General features: G+C 39.5%; 2 protein-coding genes and 14 non-coding genes across 18 annotated transcripts; 4 read left to right on the forward strand and 12 right to left on the reverse strand.

Moving 5' to 3' along the window:
* Positions 1-161: 161 nt before the first annotated feature.
* Positions 162-243, reverse strand: trnas-gcu (transfer RNA serine (anticodon GCU)). Its single transcript has one exon. It is a non-coding gene; the product is annotated as a tRNA-Ser (tRNA).
* Positions 244-457: 214 nt separating this feature from the next.
* trnas-gcu (transfer RNA serine (anticodon GCU)) lies at positions 458-539 on the reverse strand. The gene has a single exon. It is a non-coding gene; the product is annotated as a tRNA-Ser (tRNA).
* A 216-nt stretch (positions 540-755) lies between these two features.
* trnai-uau (transfer RNA isoleucine (anticodon UAU)) lies at positions 756-848 on the forward strand. Its single transcript is given in 2 exon segments — positions 756-793; positions 813-848. It is a non-coding gene; the product is annotated as a tRNA-Ile (tRNA).
* Positions 849-1,271: 423 nt separating this feature from the next.
* trnas-gcu (transfer RNA serine (anticodon GCU)) lies at positions 1,272-1,353 on the reverse strand. The gene has a single exon. It is a non-coding gene; the product is annotated as a tRNA-Ser (tRNA).
* Positions 1,354-1,567: 214 nt separating this feature from the next.
* trnas-gcu (transfer RNA serine (anticodon GCU)) lies at positions 1,568-1,649 on the reverse strand. Its single transcript has one exon. It is a non-coding gene; the product is annotated as a tRNA-Ser (tRNA).
* Positions 1,650-1,866: 217 nt separating this feature from the next.
* trnas-gcu (transfer RNA serine (anticodon GCU)) lies at positions 1,867-1,948 on the reverse strand. Its single transcript has one exon. It is a non-coding gene; the product is annotated as a tRNA-Ser (tRNA).
* Positions 1,949-2,153: 205 nt separating this feature from the next.
* trnai-uau (transfer RNA isoleucine (anticodon UAU)) lies at positions 2,154-2,246 on the forward strand. Its single transcript is given in 2 exon segments — positions 2,154-2,191; positions 2,211-2,246. It is a non-coding gene; the product is annotated as a tRNA-Ile (tRNA).
* Positions 2,247-2,669: 423 nt separating this feature from the next.
* Positions 2,670-2,751, reverse strand: trnas-gcu (transfer RNA serine (anticodon GCU)). The gene has a single exon. It is a non-coding gene; the product is annotated as a tRNA-Ser (tRNA).
* A 217-nt stretch (positions 2,752-2,968) lies between these two features.
* trnas-gcu (transfer RNA serine (anticodon GCU)) lies at positions 2,969-3,050 on the reverse strand. Its single transcript has one exon. It is a non-coding gene; the product is annotated as a tRNA-Ser (tRNA).
* A 204-nt stretch (positions 3,051-3,254) lies between these two features.
* On the reverse strand, positions 3,255-3,337 carry trnas-gcu (transfer RNA serine (anticodon GCU)). Its single transcript has one exon. It is a non-coding gene; the product is annotated as a tRNA-Ser (tRNA).
* Positions 3,338-3,553: 216 nt separating this feature from the next.
* On the forward strand, positions 3,554-3,646 carry trnai-uau (transfer RNA isoleucine (anticodon UAU)). The gene is given in 2 exon segments: positions 3,554-3,591; positions 3,611-3,646. It is a non-coding gene; the product is annotated as a tRNA-Ile (tRNA).
* Positions 3,647-4,069: 423 nt separating this feature from the next.
* Positions 4,070-4,151, reverse strand: trnas-gcu (transfer RNA serine (anticodon GCU)). The gene has a single exon. It is a non-coding gene; the product is annotated as a tRNA-Ser (tRNA).
* Positions 4,152-4,368: 217 nt separating this feature from the next.
* On the reverse strand, positions 4,369-4,450 carry trnas-gcu (transfer RNA serine (anticodon GCU)). The gene has a single exon. It is a non-coding gene; the product is annotated as a tRNA-Ser (tRNA).
* Positions 4,451-4,663: 213 nt separating this feature from the next.
* Positions 4,664-4,745, reverse strand: trnas-gcu (transfer RNA serine (anticodon GCU)). The gene has a single exon. It is a non-coding gene; the product is annotated as a tRNA-Ser (tRNA).
* Positions 4,746-7,591: 2,846 nt separating this feature from the next.
* On the forward strand, positions 7,592-8,852 carry phf5a (PHD finger protein 5A). Its single transcript, XM_087782734.1, has 4 exons — positions 7,592-7,697; positions 7,929-7,952; positions 8,351-8,517; positions 8,670-8,852. The coding sequence occupies exons 1-4, from the start codon at positions 7,646-7,648 to the stop codon at positions 8,757-8,759; spliced, it is 333 nt and encodes a 110-aa protein (XP_087638860.1). The 5' UTR covers positions 7,592-7,645; the 3' UTR covers positions 8,760-8,852.
* Positions 8,853-9,081: 229 nt separating this feature from the next.
* tefa (TEF transcription factor, PAR bZIP family member a) lies at positions 9,082-14,896 on the reverse strand. 3 transcript variants are annotated; one of them, XM_087783798.1, is made up of 5 exons: positions 14,697-14,896; positions 11,940-12,302; positions 11,205-11,425; positions 10,564-10,775; positions 9,082-10,267 (listed from the first exon to the last, which is right to left on the reverse strand). In XM_087783798.1, exons 1-5 carry the CDS (start codon positions 14,770-14,772, stop codon positions 10,246-10,248), a joined length of 894 nt encoding a protein of 297 aa, XP_087639924.1. In that variant the 5' UTR covers positions 14,773-14,896; the 3' UTR covers positions 9,082-10,245. The 3 variants fall into 3 exon arrangements, with proteins under 3 accessions (XP_087639924.1, XP_087639922.1, XP_087639923.1); XM_087783796.1 differs by lacking the exon at positions 14,697-14,896 and adding an exon at positions 13,099-13,400; XM_087783797.1 differs by lacking the exon at positions 14,697-14,896 and adding an exon at positions 13,099-13,400 and having other exon boundaries at positions 9,082-10,775.
* Between the last annotated feature and the right edge of the window lie 148 nt (positions 14,897-15,044).

The following is a 15,044-nucleotide window of genomic DNA, read 5'->3' on the forward strand; positions in this document are numbered from 1 at the left end:
ATTGTGTACTAGGACTTTATTAAACTAAGTCCAGCAAAAGAAAACTAAATTGAACACACCTCAATCAATATGAAAAATAAGACGCTTGGGCCATGGGATCAGTCCTGGGGCTACCCACACAGAAGGAACCAGAGGGACAACAAAAGGATGATCAATGACGTCGACGAGGATGGGATTCGAACCCACGCGTGCAGAGCACAATGGATTAGCAGTCCATCGCCTTAACCACTCGGCCACCTCGTCCAGTAACTCACTACAATGTGGATAGATGCTGGTAAATTTAGCACTTAAACCAGGACATTGTGTACTAGGACTTTATTAAACTAAGTCCAGCAAAAGAAAACTAAATTGAACACACCTCACTCAATACGAAAAATAAGACGCTTGGGCCATGGGATCAGTTCTGGGGCTACCCACACAGAAGGAACCAGAGGGACAACAAAATGATGATCAAGGACGACAAGGATGGGATTCAAACCCACGCGTGCAGAGCACAATGGATTAGCAGTCCATCGCCTTAACCACTCGGCCACCTCGTCCAGTCACTCACTACTATGTGGATCGATGTTAGTAAATTTAGCACTAAAGACAGGACATTATATAGAGCACAGTGGATTAGGAGTACTTCGCCTTAATCACTCCGCCATTGAAACATTTCTCTACTAAGGCGAATTGTTGTTTTTAGATGTTTGATTGTTTAATCTGTTGCTGTCGCAAAATTACTTAGTATATCCATTAGAGTACACCAGTAGAATGCTCCAGTGGCGCAATCGGTCAGCGCGCGGTACTTATAAGACAGTTCCTGCAGAGCAATGCCGAGGTTGTGAGTTCAAGCCTCACCTGGAGCAGGTCAACAATGTGGCATTTTTTTAGTTGTTTATTTAAGATGGGAATACTGATGATGGAGTGAATACTTGTCAATCCAACCACTTTACTACTAGGGCCTAGCTGACAAAAAAACATAACAAGGCAAGACTAATAAGACAAGCCTAAGATTGAAACTCAGTGCTGTGGACACCTTCATTGAAACAAGAATTGGATTCGAACTCACACATGCAGAGCAAAAAAAGTTAGGAGACCATCAGCCTAAACACTCGGCCAGATCGGAAATCTGCTCCAGATAATATGGATCATTGTTAATGGACTTCTTCATGCAATAAAAATTACATTGTGTACTGGGACTTTATTAAACTAAGTCCAGCAAAAGAAAACTAAATTGAACACACCACACTCAATTACGAAAAATAAGACAACAAAATGATGATCAAAGACGACGAGGATTGGACTCGAACCCACGTGTGCAGAGCACAATGGATTAGCAGTCCATCGCCTTAACCACTCGGCCACCTCGTCCAGTAACTCACTACAATGTGGATAGATGTTAATAAATTTAGCACTAAAACCAGGACATTGTGTACTAGGACTTTATTAAACTAAGTCCAGCAAAAGAAAACTAAATGGAACACACCTCACTCAATACTAAAAATAAGACGCTTGGGCCATGGGATCAGTTCTGGGGCTACCCACACAGAAGGAACCAGAGGGACAACAAAATGATGATCAAGGACAACGAGGATGGGATTCGAACCCACGCGTGCAGAGCACAATGGATTAGCAGTCCATCGCATTAACCACTCGGCCACCTCGTCCAGTAACTCATTACAATGTGGATAGATGCTGGTAAATTTAGCACTTAAACCAGGACATTGTGTACTAGGACTTTATTAAACTAAGTCCAGCAAAAGAAAACTAAATTGAACACACCTCACTCAATATGAAAAATAAGACGCTTGGGCCATGGGATCAGTCCTGGGGCTACCCACACAGAAGGAACCAGAGGGACAACAAATGGATGATCAATGATGTCGACGAGGATGGGATTCGAACCCACGCGTGCAGAGCACAATGGATTAGCAGTCCATCGCCTTAACCACTCGGCCACCTCGTCCAGTCACTCACTACTATGTGGATCGATGTTAGTAAATTTAGCACTAAAGACAGGACATTATATAGAGCACAGTGGATTAGGAGTACTTCGCCTTAATCACTCCGCCATTGAAACATTTCTCTACTAAGGCGAATTGTTGTTTTTAGATGTTTGATTGTTTGTCGCAAAATTACTTAGTATATCCATTAGAGTACACCAGCAGAATGCTCCAGTGGCGCAATCGGTCAGCGCGCGGTACTTATAAGACAGTTCCTGCAGAGCAATGCCAAGGTTGTGAGTTCAAGCCTCACCTGGAGCAATTCAACAATGTGGCATTTTTTTAGTTGTTTATTTAAGATGGGAATACTGATGATGGAGTGAAAACTTGTCAATCCAACCACTTTACTACTGGGGCCTAGCTGACAAAAAAACATAACAAGCCAAGACTAATAAGACAAGCCTAAGATTGAAACTCAGTGCTGTGGACACCATCATTGAAACAAGAATAGGATTCGAGCTCACACATGCAGAGCAAAAAAAGTTAGGAGACCATCAGCCTAAACACTCGGCCAGATCGGACATATGCTCCAGATAATATGGATCATTGTTAATGGACTTCTTCATGCAATAAAAATTACATTGTGTACTGGGACTTTATTAAACTAAGTCCAGCAAAAGAAAACTAAATTGAACACACCACACTCAATTACGAAAAATAAGACAACAAAATGATGATCAAAGACAACGAGGATGGGACTCGAACCCACGCGTGCAGAGCACAATGGATTAGCAGTCCATCGCCTTAACCACTCGGCCACCTTGTCCAGTAACTCACTACAATGTGGATAGATGTTAATAAATTTAGCACTAAAACCAGGACATTGTGTACTAGGACTTTATTAAACTAAGTCCAGCAAAAGAAAACTAAATTGAACACACCTCACTCAATACTAAAAATAAGACGCTTGGGCCATGGGATCAGTTCTGGGGCTACCCACACAGAAGGAACCAGAGGGAAAACAAAAGGATGATCAATGATGTCGACGAGGATGGGATTCGAACCCACGCGTGCAGAGCACAATGGATTAGCAGTCCATCGCCTTAACCACTCGGCCACCTCGTCCAGTAACTCACTACAATGTGGATAGATGCTGGTAAATTTAGCACTTAAACCAGGACATTGTGTACTAGGACTTTATTAAACTAAGTCCAGCAAAAGAAAACTAAATTGAACACACCTCACTCAATACGAAATATAAGACGCTTGGGCCATGGGATCAGTTCTGGGGCTACCCACACAGAAGGAACCAGAGGGACAACAAAATGATGATCAAGGACGGGATTCAAACCCACGCGTGCAGAGCACAATGGATTAGCAGTCCATCGCCTTAACCACTCGGCCACCTCGTCCAGTCACTTGCTACTATGTGGATCGATGTTAGTAAATTTAGCACTAAAGACAGGACATTATATAGAGCACAGTGGATTAGGAGTACTTCGCCTTAATCACTCCGCCATTGAAACATTTCTCTACTAAGGCGAATTGTTGTTTTTAGATGTTTGATTGTTTAATCTGTTGCTGTCGCAAAATTACTTAGTATATTCATTAGAGTACACCAGTAGAATGCTCCAGTGGCGCAATCGGTCAGCGCGCGGTACTTATAAGACAGTTCCTGCAGAGCAATGCCAAGGTTGTGAGTTCAAGCCTCACCTGGAGCAAGTCAACAATGTGGCATTTTTTTAGTTGTTTATTTAAGATGGGAATACTGATGATTCAGTGAAAACTTGTCAATCCAACCACTTTACTACTGGGGCCTAGCTGACAAAAAAACATAACAAGCCAAGACTAATAAGACAAGTCTAAGATTGAAACTCAGTGCTGTGGACACCTTCATTGAAGCAAGAATTGGATTTGAACTCACACATGCAGAGCAAAAAAAGTTAGGAGACCATCAGCCTAAACACTCGGCCAGATCGGAAATCTGCTCCAGATAATATGGATCATTGTTAATGGACTTCTTCATGCAATAAAAATTACATTGTGTACTGGGACTTTATTAAACTAAGTCCAGCAAAAGAAAACTAAATTGAACACACCACACTCAATTACGAAAAATAAGACAACAAAATGATGATCAAAGACGACGAGGATGGGACTCGAACCCACGCGTGCAGAGCACAATGGATTAGCAGTCCATCGCCTTAACCACTCGGCCACCTTGTCCAGTAACTCACTACAATGTGGATAGATGTTAATACATTTAGCACTAAAACCAGGACATTGTGTACTAGGACTTTATTAAACTAAGTCCAGCAAAAGAAAACTAAATTGAACACACCTCACTCAATATGAAAAATAAGACGCTTGGGCCATGGGATCAGTCCTGGGGCTACCCACACAGAAGGAACCAGAGGGACAACAAAAGGATGATCAATGATGTCGACGAGGATGGGATTCAAACCCACGCGTGCAGAGCACAATGGATTAGCAGTCCATCGCCTTAACCAGTCGGCCACCTCGTCCAGTAACTCACTACAATGTGGATAGATGCTGGTAAATTTAGCACTTAAACCAGGACATTGTGTACTAGGACTTTATTACACTAAGTCCAGCAAAAGAAAACTAAATTGAACACACCTCACTCAATACGAAAAATAAGACGCTTGGGCCATGGGATCAGTTCGGGGCTACCCACACAGAAGGAACCAGAGGGACAACAAAATGGTGATCAAGGACGACTAGGATGGGATTCAAACCCATGCGTCCGGAGCACAATGGATTAGCAGTCCATCGCCTTAACCACTCGGCCACCTCGTCCAGTAACTCACTACAATGTGGATAGATGTTAATACATTTAGCACTAAAACCAGGACATTGTGTACTGGGACTTTATTAAACTAAGTCCAGCAAAAGAAAACTAAATTGAACACACCACACTCAATACGAAAAATAAGACCCTGACAAAGCATGGGGTCAGGTCTGGGTCTTACCACACAGAAGTAATAAGGGATCATAGATGATGAGAATGGGATTTGAACCAATGTGTGCAAAACTCAATAGATTAGCAGTCCATCGTCTTAACCACTCTTCTACCTTGTCCAGCTGCTCATTTTAATGTGGATCGATGTTAATCAACTTATCAATGCACTAAAAATGACTACTGGGAATTTATAAAACTAAGTTCAGCAAAAAAAAACTAAATTGAACACACCACACAAAAGGAACCAGATTGATAAAAGGATCATCAATGATGAAGGGAATGGGATTTGAATACATATGTGATCATTAAGCTTCAACCTACAGTATGGATCATTGTTAATGGACTTCTTCATGCAATAAAAACAGGACACTTAGTACTGGGTTCTTATTAAAATAAGTACAGCAAAAGAAAACCATATTGAACACTACACTCAAAAAAAAAAAAAAAAGACACTTGGGCAAAGCACGGGATTGGGTCAGGTCCGGGGCTTACCACACAGAAGGAACAAGAGGGAAAACAAAGGGATCATCAATGACGATGGGGATATTCAGTATATCCGTTAGAGTCCACCAGTAGAACCCTCCAGTGGCACAATCAATAGTCTTGTGGTAGACAGTCAAATCTTTTTTGGTTGGTCATTTAAGTGGGAATACTGATAAATCAGTGAAGATTTGTCAGTCCAACGACTTTACAACTAGGGCAACGGTGACACAATCAACAAATGGAGGTAAAGTATATAAGACCATAATGAGCGGATTAGCAGTCTATCACCTTAACATCTCACTTAACCAATCTTACTTTGAAGTAATTGGATCATGATTGATCAATGGATTCCTGCAAAATAAACAAGTCACTCCGAATACAGGGAAGACTTGAAGGTATACCAAAATAGATTGAAGTTAATCACAGGGAGTCAGCTGCTACTTTCCAAAGCCACAGTTTTCAATGTTTTCAAAAGAAGGAACCCATTATAATTTGATTGGAGAAAAACTTTAATGGACAGAACACAGCAATGGAAAAAGAAGACCAGAGCTTTTGTACTCTGTGTAACAAAAGAAAATTATCCTCAGTTGTGAATGTGGATGGGACAAAGTCAATATAAGGGGTTACATATTCATAGTGTGCACTTTGCACGACCTTACCAGGAAAGACAAAAGGGAACACATACCAGGTTAAAAATCATAAGCCAAATTATTTAAAGGAAGGCTCAACAAGGATGGTATTGGAATCCAAGCATGCAGGTCAATGTGTTACCAGTCCATCTTCTCTGTGAGCTCCCTGACCAAATCCTAAAATTTTCACATGTAGCAAAGCAAGAGAAAAATATAAAAAAGAAAGAGGACAAAATATCCAAAAGGAACACAGAAAAGTGTCATTCAATGTAAAGTGAACTAGTTAAACTTAAGAGATCCTTTCAAAAGGAAAGTCTAGCTTAACCTGGAAATCAACACTTTATATAAGAAACCTTATCCAACCAGGGTAGACACAGAGCACAATTGTTCAAAGAAGATAGGTACAACTACAAATATCTGTTCAAGACACTAATATATATGAAAACATACCTGTAATTATTTTTTTAAAGAGGATTGCATTAACCACTGGCCGCCTTATCATCTCCTCCCTTAATAGTCTTGATAATGGTTGATCAACTTCTACATGTAATGACAAGGGTACAACAGGGAAACTTGTTTGTTCAATTATCAGTTGGGTAACCAGTGTCGTATTGCTTTGTATCATCATCAGTAACAAACAGTGCTTTTATTTTCTGGATGACCAGAACCTTAGAACTTAACTTAGTCTGAGTACGATTCTGCTAAAGATTGTGTCCTTATGGAAAATTTTGACCAGCAAAAGTGTGGTCTTCTACAAAAACATCAACCTTAATCTTAAAGGTGAGACAATTGGAACCAATTACCAAAATAAGACAATAAAGCTGTGGAACAAGACTGAAACCCAAGCACTATTAGTATCTACAATAAGATCCTCCTCAGTTGTCTGTGATCAATTTGATTTGTGGCTCTAGGAAAATTGTGAATGAATGCGGGTTAGATGAAGGAACCTCTCTAGTGGACAAGAGCTTCACACTGACAATGCAAAGGAATGAGATCATAAAGATGATCAATTGTCCAAATACAATCAACCGTCAATCAGCAAATATGTTGCATGCATATGATGCTGTACCATTACAATTACATGAAGTCAGCATTGTGTTTACACCAGGAGTTCTGAAAAGTGTCACCTTATCTACCAAACATGGCTGGAACTTGTGACACACGGGAAAGGCTTACATGTTTTCATGAAGCATCTTTGTGATTAGATTTGATAGACTTCATCAATCCCTCTGGTGATCTCCTTCGGGAAATTAGGTTTCCTGTTCTCGATCCTTATCCTACAAGGTTGGAGTTTGCATCCAGAGGATAATAAATTAATAGTCTATGTCCATCCAGTATCACTTGGTTTTATTTTTATATTACTATTAATTATCAGTGCATTACTGGTTGTATTCGCTTATCCGGTTATAGCAGATCATTTTTTCTCATAAAAAAAACAGTTACTGGTTGAATACATGGGATTTATATAAAATAAATTATATATTGTCCTCTTGGAAAATGTAAATGAACAACTGTTGCGTTGTTTGGCCGCTAGGTGTCATTGCAGCGGTTCCAACACTTGCTCCAACTATTTCCGGGTGAAAGGTCGAAGCCAAATAGCGGCGGTAGCACAACGTTAGCCAACAATGGCTAAACATCATCCAGATCTTATCTTTTGCAGAAAGCAAGCAGGTGTTGGTATGTATCTATTGTCTATCTTTTACGCATTGAACATTATTTTTTAGTTTTATCCAATGTTTTCGTGGCGTTTGGCGGTAGCATGACACAGTTTTAGCGTGAGTTGCTGCACAGCTAGCACAGGAACTATTTACCCACCAATTGGTTTCAGAATCGTTTACTCGTGCTTTGTTGGTTTGTATTTTTCTGAATGAAAAATGTTAATTTATCTTTATCTTGTTTTTTTTACAGCTATCGGCAGACTTTGTGAAAAATGTAAGTATATATATATGTTGTTTTTTCTTCGTTGTGTGTATTTTTTTTGTAGCGATTTTATATATGAACGCGTGTTCGCCGTTGTCCTATTTATTCAATTGTTGTTCTCAAGATCATTAAAAACTTGCTTTCTTGAAAATATAATTTAACAATATTATCTGTAGTTGCATTGTCTGTTTTTCTGATTTATAGTTAAGTGTGCTATTAGAAACACACACTGGTATTTTTAAATTTGTTGTTACCAGACTTGGAGTGAAAATTTCAATGTCCTTTTAAAAAGGTAGAAGTCGGCAACACTATTCAACCTGCGTAAAATATTTTCTTAAAAGTTGTATTTCAGAAATAATGAATTTCACACCAACATATACATTTCTAAATCCCTGTTGTGGATTTTTCAGGTGATGGAAAATGTGTCATTTGTGACTCCTACGTGAGGCCGTGCACGCTAGTGCGCATCTGCGACGAGTGCAACTACGGCTCCTACCAGGGACGTTGTGTGATCTGCGGAGGACCTGGTGTGTCTGATGCCTACTACTGTAAAGAGTGCACCATCCAAGAGAAAGATGTGAGTGCTTTTAAAAACACTGTTGCAAATATGTAACCAAACTGTCATAACTATGAATTTAACATGTTGATAACTTCAATGTACAATTATTCATTTGTTCAATGATATCGATCTTTACGTTCGTTTTTGTAATGCATTTTTCTTTTTCATAGCGAGATGGCTGTCCTAAAATTGTGAACTTGGGAAGTTCCAAAACAGATCTGTTTTACGAGAGAAAGAAGTACGGATTCAAGAAGAGGTGAAGACGCGTGGAAAACACTTCTGGTTTTCTATGAATAATTTGAAGAAAGAAAAAAAAAAACGCTTTTGTTATGTCAATAAAACTTGATTTTATATTCCTGTGCTCACATTTTTCTTCATGTTTGAAAATGTTTTGTTAGTGGACCTGTTCTAATTAACTTCATGAAAGTGGGGCAGAAAGTCTATTAGTGAGAAAGACTCTGTCTGAATGATAGACATGCTTGGCTTGAGCTTTAATTCAAACCTATAACCAAAAACTGTAAATATTTACTTATAAAGATCAGTCTCGCGGAACCATCCTAGGAGCTCAGCATAGCACACAACTGATGTCAAAAAAAGCATTTATTTACACATATGACATTAGAGGCGACAACACCAAGACAATGTTACATGCAAAGTAAAACCATGAAGGTTATAAACATCTCAAATTGACCTTTTTACAAAGGAGTCAAATGCAACAACACAGAATAAGTCTTTACCAAAATGTTATTTACTGCCGAAACAGGCTAGAAGAAATATACTGCTTTAGATAAGGAATTCAATATTTTATAAATGTCCCACTTTGAAGAAAACGTAAAGATTTATAAAAACATGTCTAATATTTGAAAATAGTCATCTGGATGGAAGCGCAGCAGAAAATCATTTTAAAGATTGTGTAGAAAGATAACTGTGCACCTGAACATTGGTGAGATTTTGGATGAATTACAGAACAGATCTTTCACCTTCTTTAGCACGTGGATTAAGATTTGACCATCCCTTTAAGATCACAAGGAAAAACGGGAAAGTTAAATCCTCTCCCCCATTTCCATGACTGCTACAAAACAAGCAAATGAATGTGCAAAACATTTTAGAATGTTTCAACAAATATTTTTCGGCTACAATCATCTACAGAACATGCAACAGTCCACTCGCCCCAAGGTCTCATCAAAGAAGAGCATTTTTAGTTTCAAGTACATTTAAAGTATTTTGTTCGCCACATGAATCTGGATCATTTGAAAATCAAAAATGCTTTTCGAATGAAAAAATAAAGAGTGTGGACACAGAACATTTTTGCACCTTTAGCCAAGAAACCAAAATCCCTGAAGATAGTTTAGATTACGGAAATGTCACAGTTACTTTATATTTAAATGCAGATATTATAAAGCAACAACTTTTATCAAAATAAAACCATTTCATAATGGAGGCAACTAAATAGTAGTTTATAGTTCTGCCTCAGTACTTAACAACTCCAGTCTAAACTACCAAGTAGAGAACAAAAAGGTTAAAACAAAGGACATACAAAAAAGTGGACATACATGATGTGTACAAGCATTACTTAAGAATCACTTGAAAATCCGCTCACTCCCCAAACGCACATGGATTATTGACATAAATGTGATTCCTTAAGGACATCTACCACTCAACTTTTCTTCTTCACCATCTGATCCACTTGTCGTTCTCATCATTCCTGATTTGATTTATAGACTAGACAAATAAGTCAGCTGTGGTCTACTTGTCTCCTGGCACCTCACTTGAAAGAAAAGAAAAAAGGTTCAAGACATGTAACATATCTATATTATCTAGCACAGCCTGTTAAATGTCTCCATGCTGAACTGCTAAATATTAAAGACAAACTTGGTTATCTTGCAGGCTTAAGATTTATTTGGGCCACTTTCAAATCTAACATCTTCTCATCCTATGTATGAGTATCATGGCTCTCTGCAGACCCTCTTGTGTATTTCACATAGTATTCACCCGCTTGAAACCAACATGACAGAGATGGTGTGTATTGTAGTTGTTTTTTTTGTCTTTTCAACAGACTCTTACAATTTCCCGAACTTCGACTCATAGGAGCCCAAAGTGTCCTTGTAGCCGGTGCACTCTTTGCGAAGATCTGCCACCTCCAGCCGCAGCGCTCTGTTCTCCCTCTCCAGGAACGCTGCTCGGACAGTGATCTGGTTCTCCTTTAGCCGGCGGGCGTCACGTGAGCGCTTGGCGGCGACGTTGTTCTTATTCCTCCTCTGCCAGTACTTGTCATCCTGCAGCCACCAGACAATAAGTTACAAATGTAAACCAATACAATATCAATTGATCGTTTTACACCTGACTCCCATAAGTAGAAGATCAATGTGTCTATGATGCCGAGTCTCGAGTCAAAACGGACGATTGAATGTAATTATGGGGAAGTTACGAGTCACCAAATATTCCCTCCTTTAATATTGAATAAAGCCTAATAAAATTAAATGTATCAAAGCAATGAAATGAACAATATGGAGGCTTGGAAATATACATTACTTCTTTTTCCATGACTTTCAAACCACCAGAGTCCCAACTCTTCCTCTAATTGTGTCAGTTTGATTTAACATTTCCCTCCACTTTTTCTTGAATACGGACTCATTACAGGGAAAAACTGAATCATGACCCTCAGCAGGAACCACGTCACACAACCAGACACTTGACTGACGCACCTTCTGCTCTTCTGGAACATAAATCTTCTTTGCCTTCTTGATCATGGGCTGCGGCTTCAGCTCTTCCTCGGAGAACTTGTGCTTGCGTGGGTCGAACAGTTCCCCGCCAGGAACACTTGACAGGACCAGGTCGGTTGGGTCCGGCTCGTAGTTGACCTCAACTTCAACCTCATCTGGGTCGATGGAGGAAGAGGTGTCGTCGCGGTCGTCACTACAGGCATCTGTGCCAGAGGGAAAGAGAACGGAAAGACAAAGTCATGACGCCTTGTTTGGTTTGGTTTAACAAAAACGTCAGGATGTTCTTACAGTATTAAACTGAGATCTCCACAAGAAACATGAGATCCCCGTAAGATAAGGTTACACTGGACTGTATCTACTGAGGACAACAGCTCTTATTTTGGTGAAACCTGATCCAGACACAAGTACACAAGGTTTCCAAGATCTTCTCAAGATTACAGATTTTATACTGTGTGCTTATAGTTCTAAAGAAAAATTATACTTAAAGGGAAAATGACCAGACACAGCAATTGTTCAAATGTGGACACGCAGAACAATGGTCAAAATGAAGCAGACTAAGGGTAGTAGACTATAAGGGATGTGTGAGCGGTTTCGTCACATGGTATTATTACTACCATCGTTATTACTGTTATAATTAGTAAATAGTGGTCTTTATCCTTATAGCTCTTCATACTACTAAGAACTACCTACAAACTAGACTTCTTCCTCTCTACTCACCTGCCGTGACGGTACAGGTGATATCAGTTTCACCACTCGTGAATATCACCACTTCCTCGTCACACTTGTCCAGCTCCTGGGTCGGTATAAGAGACACTGCTTGTTTGGCCTTCTTGGAAGACGACGCCTTGGTCTTCTCCGGCTCGTCGTTAGAGGTGCTCGTCTCCAGCTCGGCCACCATGGAGTTGGCGATCCCATTCTCCATGAGGAACTCCTCCAGGTCCATGTATTCCAGGTGAAAGGTTTCCCCATCGTAAGGGATAGTCTTGTCCCAAATGGCGGGAGTGAGAGCGGCCGATGGCCCCATGTCATCGATCCCTCCTCCCAGATTACCAACATCGCAGAGCTTCTCCTTATCTATGTCTGGAACACAGAAAGACATTCATCTTTTAACATATCCATGGATCCTGCATTGGAATAAAGACAATGTAATATAGTTTAATTACATCAGATATTAGCACACAGGGAACTGAGGAGTTGTTTATCAAAAACACTTAAGCTAATGAAAAAAGGAAAATTACTACATGTCCTCTTGTAAGTAAGTAAAGGTTAAAGAAAGAGCTCTTGAAGACCAGGGTCAAAGCACGTGTGTACGTGCTTAATTTACTGATGCTTACATGAGTTCTAATGATACATTTTATCATTGGCTGTATGTTTTTGAATCCTTATTGGGTTGCTTTAACCAAGAATTATTGTTTAAACGTGTATTTCAAAACACTAAAACCGCAAAGGAAGCGATAAATCACCTTTGATTCTCCGAAATAACAACATCTTTAAATGTTAAATAAAATACATATTTTAAACATACAATACGTTGCGGCTCTTTGTATATAGACATATTATTTCGGTACACGAGATTTAATATTTAATAAATGATTAAAAAGACACTTGGATTTAGATTTAGTTTTTTTCTGAATGAACAAGTTGAACCATCGTGTTTTGGTTGCGGAGAAGTATCTAGAACAGGATGAGATCACGTGACCCAACACAATACGTGAGTATTGTGTTCATAACGATAAAGAAAACGTCGACTTTAGATAAACGTGTTACTACAAATAGTTCAATCTTAACGTTGTTTTTTTTGTTTGTTTGTTTGTTTTTTATTTTCACTAGCTATTTGGTATTCTTTTAAGTCATCCATGTTGTTTCCTGTTGTTACCGTCGTCGCCGTCCAAGATGTTGGGTGGAGGCATCTCCATGATTTTCTTAAGAACCACCGGGAACGACCTCGACTCCCCTGAGGCCGTGTCCACAGTGACCACCACCGGCTCCCCAGACATCTTGTCCTCGGTGTTCTCGCTCCGCGTAGAAAAACAAAACTCGGTGGGGAAGGTAGTAAACACGGTTTAAACGGCGTTTCGTTTGTAGTCAAACGGGCAAAAGTGTCGAGTAAAAATCCAAAGTAGGATCCAGAAGCAGCAGCAGCGATGGCCTGGTGACCGTGTTAAACGCCAACAGGAAATGGGGCGTGGTCTTCCATAACCCCCCTTTTTTTAGCAAACACCCTCTTTGGCGTGCACTGATTGGTCCCTGCTAGTAAACGGGGCGGGGTTTGAAGATGAGGCGCCAATCAACGCTGAGAGCGCTCCCATTGGTTGACAGAGTTACGTATGTTTCGCGTTGATAATACATCAATTAAAGTCGCCACGAAATCACTAAAAAAACGATACAAAGTGTCGACAACGTCTGACCTGCATCGAGATTGAAAAAAAAAACACTTTAATTTTATCATATATCATTCGGTTTAATTAAATGTGTTCACGAACAAATGTTTGATCACATTTATATTTATCCGTGTTGCCGAAGACACTACAGGAAATGCTTTGTTGTTGAAATAAAACGTTTGCACTTAATTGTCTCCAATAATTGTCGCCATGCTTGTTTACTCACGTGTAAAAACATGCGTCTCCCTGTTACATACAAAGCCAAACGTCATTAGTCCAGCCCACTGTCAATCAAACCGAAAGAGGCGGGATTTCAACCCAACTATCATTTTACAGTAGAGTTGGGTTTAAGAAGAAAAAAAAGTAGTTTCAAGTTGTTTCAGTGTTTATTTTTTTTAAATCACCCGCATATAATAGAATCATTTAAAAATTAAGCTAAATAAACCACCAAGATAAACCATTACTCAATCCGCAACGTCATAAATGCATAGTTCATTTTCCAATGATAAGACATTCCTCTGAACTTCGACCAGTTGTTCACTCCTTAACCTTCTGCAGCTGGCAGTGTGGATACTAATGTTAATATTTAAATACCTAAATCATTAATATGAACTTTTATCTATAAGCGAATCACAGAAGAACTTGGTTATCTTGCTGTTGTCAGCATGAGGATGTCATAAAATCCGGATCTTTGAGTACACGTGAAAAAAAACATCATGTGACCGGGAAAATGTTTTTTTTGCTATATTAATAAGTTTTCATTTCACAATTCAGTCATCGATAATTGGCATCATATTCGATTTTTTTTTTTTAACTGGTAACATGAAGTAATCCCTTTTAAATTATGTCGATCAATATAGTTGCCCAAAGCAAAAATAAAATGTTTGAAGTAAAAAGTAACTAAATGTAGTACAATATTCGACTCGTTCATGTACCTCAGCTGTTCGGCGTTACACAACACGCGCGCACTTGTTTATATAAATGATGATCCTCTTTCATTCCCCCCCCCCCAGTAAAAATATTTGGATTTCTTTACGTACACTCGGTGTAAGAAAAAAACATTGCATTTAATATAGGAGTTTTAGCAGCTTACCACTTTCATTAAAGTTTGGGAGCGTGAACGGCTGTTCAAGAAAAGACCTGAAAATCTCTGGTATCTCCGTTGACATTTTTAAATTGAAGTGTGAAACCTGCAGACAGAAGTTGTAAAGTCACTCGTCCAAGAAGACCTCTCTCTCCAGGAATGTCTCAGTAACAATGCATCGAGATCAGTTCTGAGTTTCGTCGATCTTCGGGCGCTCTTTGACCCATCACTCAAGTCCCGCCTCACAGCCAATCACAGAAGACTTGCGCTCCGAGAACAGCCGAAGGGTGCGTTGATTGATGACAGTGACAGCCAATCACTGAAGACAGCAGAGTTACTTAAACTATTTTTTAGTTG

Source organism: Callionymus lyra, chromosome 2 (assembly GCF_982586985.1).
Source record: "Callionymus lyra chromosome 2, fCalLyr1.hap1.1, whole genome shotgun sequence".
In the NCBI taxonomy this organism is placed as follows: domain Eukaryota; kingdom Metazoa; phylum Chordata; class Actinopteri; order Syngnathiformes; family Callionymidae; genus Callionymus; species Callionymus lyra.